The sequence below is a fragment of the Sipha flava genome, unplaced genomic scaffold, assembly GCF_003268045.1.
Source record: "Sipha flava isolate LNK unplaced genomic scaffold, YSA_version1 259_pilon_pilon, whole genome shotgun sequence".
NCBI lineage: Eukaryota > Metazoa > Arthropoda > Insecta > Hemiptera > Aphididae > Sipha > Sipha flava.
The window spans coordinates 282,581-290,167 of NW_020272920.1; the positions used below are offsets into that span (position 1 = coordinate 282,581).

The 7,587-nt window shown below is 29.6% G+C and overlaps 1 protein-coding gene across 1 annotated transcript; it reads right to left on the reverse strand.

Moving 5' to 3' along the window:
- Positions 1-5,237: 5,237 nt before the first annotated feature.
- LOC112684969 lies at positions 5,238-5,737 on the reverse strand. The gene is made up of 3 exons (XM_025556714.1): positions 5,622-5,737; positions 5,387-5,547; positions 5,238-5,308 (listed from the first exon to the last, which is right to left on the reverse strand). Exons 1-3 carry the CDS (start codon positions 5,735-5,737, stop codon positions 5,238-5,240), a joined length of 348 nt encoding a protein of 115 aa, XP_025412499.1.
- Positions 5,738-7,587: the final 1,850 nt, after the last annotated feature.

Consider the following 7,587-nt stretch of genomic DNA (forward strand, 5'->3'; position numbering starts at 1 on the left):
ATAATAAAATGTATTTTAGCTTCGTACGTTCTTTTTAAACCAAACAAGTCAAACATAAATTTAACTATCCGATAGAAAACTAAAAGAGATTTGTGTTTCTTCTTTTTGTTATGACTGTTACCAGCTGCGGACTGGCCCGGGTGGTCAGTGGGAGAAATCCACCGGGGCCGCTGTCATAAGAGGCCCCTTCGTCAAGGTGCACTTTTAATAAAAATATATTATATTATAATTTTATATTCAATTATGATATAGTTACTAAATTAACACGAGATCCGGTTTGTGGCCGAGGCCTTTTCGCCCGCGCACCTTCTATTGACGCGAGGCGTTACTCAAGAGGTGCGGTCGAACGAACCCCAAGGTGTGACCAAGGAGCCCGGGTCGTCATATGGACCACCAGCACCGAGCTTTCGCCCGTATCCTTTCAAGCCGCGGACACGAAAACCGTGTTGGGACCTGCGGTTTTCACTGGGTGTTGTGGTTTAATTACTATCTCGCGCTGTGCCACTGCCACCACGTTTCAGCCGAGGTAGGTTCCTCAACCTTGGGGGAACCGGATCCAGAGCGGCTAGGCCGGTCCGGCGTGCGGTGGGGCTCCCCCTCCCGTGGTACCGACTAGGTTTATAATTGACGTCGGTGAGTCAACCCGGGGTTTTTGGCCTCTGCCACTATTCTAGCTTCCCAAGCCGGCTAGTGGTGGGCCTTTACTAAATTAACAATGATAGATAATAACACACAAATACACAATCCCGGGGCATGAATTCTTTTACATAATATTATTATTTACTTTTAATATTGTAGTTATATCTACATTTTGCTAATATACCTAGTAATCTATAGCAAGTATAGATCTTGATCAATTAAAACTGGAACTTCAACATTTTTCAAAAGTCTACCCAAGCATATCTAATCCAGTAGAGAAAAGAACAAAATTAATATACTCAGAGTCCGAAACTGAAGAGGAAATCGAATTAGAAAACAAAGAAGTTGATGGGATCTGTAAAAATATGTTTCCCTATAAGATTGATAGTGTAAATAAATATTCGTTTTATTTACAATGTTTATTTAATCGTGATCAATAATATTTTTGTTCGTGGTTTCATGTAATGCAGTTTACAGTAACCACGACAAGAAAAATTGCTTGCATTATGTTTAAGTTAGATGTATAATTTAAACTTACATGTTTCTGCTTATACTACACTATGCGAAGCGTATGCATTTTTTTTAACTTTATCAGTTACAGAAGTTATCTGTAAACGTACATTTAGTAAGCTGAAACTCATTAAAACTAGATTAAGATCAAATTTAAATCAGAAAAATTTGGAGTTTCTGCTTTTAATGTCAGTAAAAAAATTGCTGCTGGATGAAATAGAAGTGTCGGAAGTCGTTAACTATTTAAAAAAATCATCCATCATAATGCATCAAATATTGAATTTATAAATTTAAATTTAAATAATAAGCATTTGATATTTTATTCATTCATTTGTTACCTATTATACTCGTATTATTGTTATAAACTATTTAGGCGATAATAAGGAATTCACTATTTTGTGGTAATAATGTATTTAATGAATTATTGTGCTGCAATTATATTTGACGTAAAAAAAGACTAAATCTAGCCATCTAGGGTCGTTATAAATGTACGTTAAGGGTGTTAAATTTTCCAATTACAAGCCTGGATTGAGGGGGGGCAGAGGGGTCCATGGTCCCGGGCCCACAACGAATATCAAACAATAGTAGACGCCCGGTGGATAGAAGGTTTTTTCATTTTTTAACTCTTTTTTTAGTTTGTATAAAAAACAAGTTAAATTAGTATATAGTTTTATGGTTTTGTGTTCAGAGAATAATTTTTTAGAGGTAATTAATACCGATGATATAATAAAAGGGTTTGCTTCCCAAAAAGAAAGAAAAAATTATTTATATAAATAACATTTTTATTTTTTGTATTAAAAAAAGCAAGAAATAAATTTATAAATTAGAATATAATGTTTTTTTGTCTCTGAAATATATTTATGTGTTGGTCATCAATATTTTGATTATGGTTATGGGCCTTTAAAATTGTTTGGTCCCGGGCCCCAAATTATCATAATCCAGACTTGGCCAATCATAAGCGACATAGGTGCAAATCCACTTAGTACTCTGGGCACAGATTATATTAAACCAGATGGTGCACTTCTTCAATTTACTGATAACACGAATCTACCTCAAATCAGTACGGCCACATAAGAGAAGTAAATTAATGTACAACATCTTTTACCATCATTTTAATTGTTTCAAATAATATTTAATACATAATAATATAATATTATGTGTATTATGAAGCATGAGCGTCAACGCTAATGGAATTGCAATAATCATCTAACATTTTGTATAGCTTTAATTTAATATATGGATTAGTCTGCTTTAATGTTTGGCTTATATTTATAATATCTACTTATATTTTTTTTAAACTATATAAGAGATATAATATATATTATCTTGTTAAGTATATAAATACTTGCTTACAAATACTTTCTTTATATTTCAAATAATTCTCAAATATTTTTTGATTAGTGTTTTAAATATAAAAAAAATAATTTTTTTTTTTAAATATTATTCCGGAATACTAATTTTTTGCACTACAAGAAGTAGTGACTCTTTTGCACAATTTAAAAGTATTTTCCTGTATTCTACCACAAAGACAAGGAAGAAATACATTATTTTATACATTATTTTAAAATAAAAAAAAAATGTTGATTCGTGGTAGAAGTGTTAGCTCATGTATTATAATGTTCTTTACAAATTCAATAATAAAAAGTTGAATAAATAAACAAGATTATAGGTGATACAATTGAAAGTATTTAAAAACAGGCGGTTACTTGTAGCTCCAAAACCGGTCCACAGTCCCAACACTCTGATGATGGCTATTTGTAGTTCCAAAACAGTTCCACAGCTCGACGCTCTGGAGACGGCTCTGGAATCGGCCATTGCCCTTTGTTAGCCTGTCAGAAGTATATATGTCAAAAATGATGTACAATATTGAAGCTATGCTATGCTATGCTATGCTATGAATTATAAATGTTGTAAAGTAGCCAGATTTCTTTTTTTTAATGATATTTCTGAAAAAAAAATCCTTATTTAAAAATTTAATTGTTGAAAACATTTTGAATCTAACAAACAAATTAAGAAGAAAATCGTTTTCAAAACTTTCACATGGGTGATAATAAATTATGCTAAACATACTAAATTTTAATTTTTTACTTACTTCAATTTCTGGAGCAAGCATTGGAAAACGATGAATAAAAACAGATTCTAAGTTATGTATATAGTTATAAAAATCATTATGTGGCATCGTTAAATTGTCATAAGTTGAATTTTCTTTATTAGTATATGCTTTAAAATGAGAAAACAAAAATTATTGGTCTCCAAGGTTATTTGAAATTTAGCATAATTTATACGAACATCACAACTATGTTTTTCTAAACACTTTTTCATTAAATAGCCACAAACATATATTAATGAATTTTGATCTAGTAGACTTAAATCCCTATAATCTACAGATCCAATGAGAAGTGACATTTTAAATTTAAAAGGAGATTTTTCAGGAAACATTATATTTTGAATTTTTTTATTGGAGGAATTTGGAATTTCAGACAATATATCGTCGAAATCTTGAATGCAATTAGAATTTTCAGAATATTGAAAATAATTTAGGCAAAATATTCTTTTAAAAGCATAATAAAATTGGACTGGAGTGGGATTCATATTATTACCATTTTGGTTGTATAAATGTTACAAAAAGGTTTTCAACTCTATCTTGGTTTAATCTATTAGTGTATAGAACATAGTTGTGACCAGGATTTTGACGGTTTAGTATTATCCATAGTAAATTAACCAGCCTTTTAAAGATTTCATTCGATTAGTTACATCTATGTTATTTTTATCAAAAACTTTTAAGTTTATAAAGAATTGTTCCATGAATAATAAATGTGAATTTTGAGACTGAGTATTTTTGAATAGTCTATTAAAATCTTTTAAATTAGGTCATTTATATGAATTAAAAATAACAAACAATTTATCCATATCTTTAAAAAATTAACGGTTTATTTTGAAGAAATTGGAAATTTATTTAATGCTAAATAGGTTTCCATGCCAGTTACAACAGTTTCACTAAAAATTTGAGCAGCTAAGTAAACCCTCATCTTTTGAAATGCATTTGGATATATAAGTGGATGTGTTATTTAGGAGCTAGACGTAAATTACAGGTATTGACTTGGTTATAAAATGACACAAGATATTTTTTTTCTATTAAATCTTCATTTAATTTAAATTTATGTCGGAAAAACATATTCCTTGCAGTTTTCAGAAGATGAAGTGGATCAAAAATATAAACTATTTTTTCATTATTAACTTCAAAATATGGTCGGATTGAGAAACATGAAATTATTACTAAAACCTACAAAATTTGAACTCATAACTGTTATAAAAGCTTTGATATCTCAAGAAGTACTTTGAATTTTAATTATTGTTAAAATAATAATATCTTGTAAGTCATAATCAGTACATGAACTACGCACTAAAAAATATACAATCGGTTACTTCCAATTTACATTTATACCGTTAAGCATTAATACAAGTGCATATTTTGCAGGTTCATAAGTTTTACGATTATTAGTTACATTAAATCCCATTATTTCATGTTTTTTAACTAAATAATATAAATAAGTTTTTAAAGACATTCCATCTGCTTAAAGTATACATTGTAATGCCTCAGGGGTATAATTTCTAGTTTTAAAATTAATAAAATTAAATAAAAAAATCATTTAAACCCGGTAGAATTTCAAATTTCGAAGTTTTACGTTTAAGAGAACTGATTGTTGGCAGAAAAATTGTTGTTTTAATAATATTATAAATCTTTAGACCCAAAAAATAAATAGTTAATACAAATTTTTTCAATTCATGGTCCTATCTGTAACCCCCTTTTTTCTTTCTTTCTGCATTAAATGTGATTTAATAATTAAAATTATGTTCGGGATAAAAACATTTTGACAGCGATTTAAAAAAAGATTCTACAGAGTCTAAATGATCTAATGGATGAATCCTGTTATCTAATATCCTAATATAGTCCTTGGCTAATCATAGTTATTTTTTCAACTCCAATTTTCTAGGAGTTGCATTTAAAAGCTGCATTGGGGTTTGAGTGGATGAGGTTGAACTGCTGAATGACGAACTTGATGATGAACGTTTTGGGCTTGAATAAGCTAAAGGTAAGCTAATAAATCCAAAGTATTATCTGACTCATTAAAATTCGCTCGTTTAGCCAATATGTCATCTAAAACCAATGATCATTATAACTTAGTCATTTTTTTCATTATCAAGAACATTGATATTCATTCAAATTATATCTTACCATTACAGAGTGTAGGAACAACATAATCAATTAACCGTTTTTTTGTAAGAACATTCAAAAACATTTTGTTTTCAAAATGTTCTCGACATATACGAACATCTTTAACCTGAATGTTTTTATTAGCAAGTTCAGAAATACAATTTTCAATCCACATTGCACGCCTTGAATCATAAAAAGTATAAAATAGTTGCTATGATATATTAAAGCATACAGAAATCAATTTAAATATTCTTACCCTTCTGAGTCCTTTGGTAATGTAAAGTAACTCAGTTCATTCGAATGTACCGAACTTTTATTTCTGCAGTATTTCACACCACATTTTCGGTATGCAATGCTTTTAAAAATCTTCATCATTAAAATAAAAAAACACAATAAGATGGGTGCAAAAATCAATTGCCAATTGGTCTTTCGTTCGAACTAAATAAAAAATTCAAACAAGCGTTCAACAGCGTACGTTGAGCAGCAAAAAAAATTAACAAAACAGATAGAATTCGGTAGTTGGTATCCGGTACGAGTACAAAAACTGAAAGGCGTCAAAAGTCAGTGATGCGTAGCTAATAAACAATAATTTCTCATAAAGCCTCATTTTCCCTATTCGTGGTGACACTGATTTGCGGTAGGTTTTGATTTCTTTACATTTTTGAGAATAACATGGGCCGAATAGGGGTGCACCATCTGGTTTTATATAATTTATGCTCTAGAGGTGCTCAAGTCCCTCCAGAATTAACTTATCAGTAACTCGTGAGGGGCTTTGACACTCACACTCCCCATAAATCTCTTAATCGGCCAAATCTTTAAAACAAATATTAAAATAAACAGAAATAAATTCATGAAAATAAAAATTTATTTATAAAATAATAATAAGTACAAAATATAATCAAGATTTGTATTATATAACAGTAGATCGAAACAACACAAATGCACAATTAGGTATATCATTAGTTATCTGAAAAATAAGTACCTAATAAATTATTGTCTCAGTAATATCTAAATATAGACATAAAAGATTTTAAGTATTAAAAGAGATATAATATAATATTATGAATGATGATAAGTATTATTTATTTCTATAATATATTGGCAGTGCTAAACACACATTTAGGAAATTTTAGCCTATGATAAGCGAGCATAGCGAGCTGCACATTTTTTGATCATACAAAAAACAATGTGGGCCACTTAAATCTCCACCCGAGCCGAAGTACTTTCAGTCCACCCCTGACTGTTACAAATTGTACATAATCTAGCCAAATGTTTTTATAACTTCTTTTTGAATAATCAACCCTGTATAGTATAATTTACGTACGTAGATACCCGTGAAATACAATAATATATAATAATAATACATTATAGAACTGCATTTCACATTGAATATTTTTATACTTAAAAGATTAATTTATTATTATAAATAGTGAGCATGGCTGTACGTTTTATACATTTGCCACTCCATCCCATTGAATTCTATTAAAACGTTCTCATTTCTCATAAATGTATGTTATTATGAAATACTTCGTACACACATGTAGTACATTTAATCTGTACCTGTACACTGTGCCCGTGCGCTTGTACATGTGCGTGTGTGTCTACACTGCATGCGTGTCTAGCTTTGCGGTTTACGTATGACAACATGCAATGATTAAAGATTAATTTTACTTTTAATCATCGTACACAATTTAATAAATACCTGTTCAGCTTTATCGGTTATTATTATCTTTGAACGTTGCGTGTTATCTTATATAATTCCTATTGCGAAAATGAGTGTTTTTAAAACCCTTGAGGTACGTAAGTATAATGTTTAATAAATTAAATAAAAACTTTTAAGACACTTTATAAGTATATACATATTTAGCATGTATATTATATCCCGTTGTTAGAGAACTGTTATTTACCTATTATTGTTACCAGGGCCGAATCATGGTTGCAATATAAGGGAGAAGGGCTATTACTTTTGCTGAGGCCCGTTCAACCGAAAAAAATTCATTTTTTTATTCAGATTTAATAATTTTTAATAAATACTTATTGAAATAAATGTAGTATGTATGTATATTGGAGTATAGTTTGTTACGTTATAATTTCTAACTATAATTATCCCTTATCAATATAATTTTATCGGATCTTATATTATATTTTCGGTAAAAATTATACATTACGCTCATTTGTGAACATTTCCAAAATTGTATGGTTCCAAAACAATAAGCAGATGT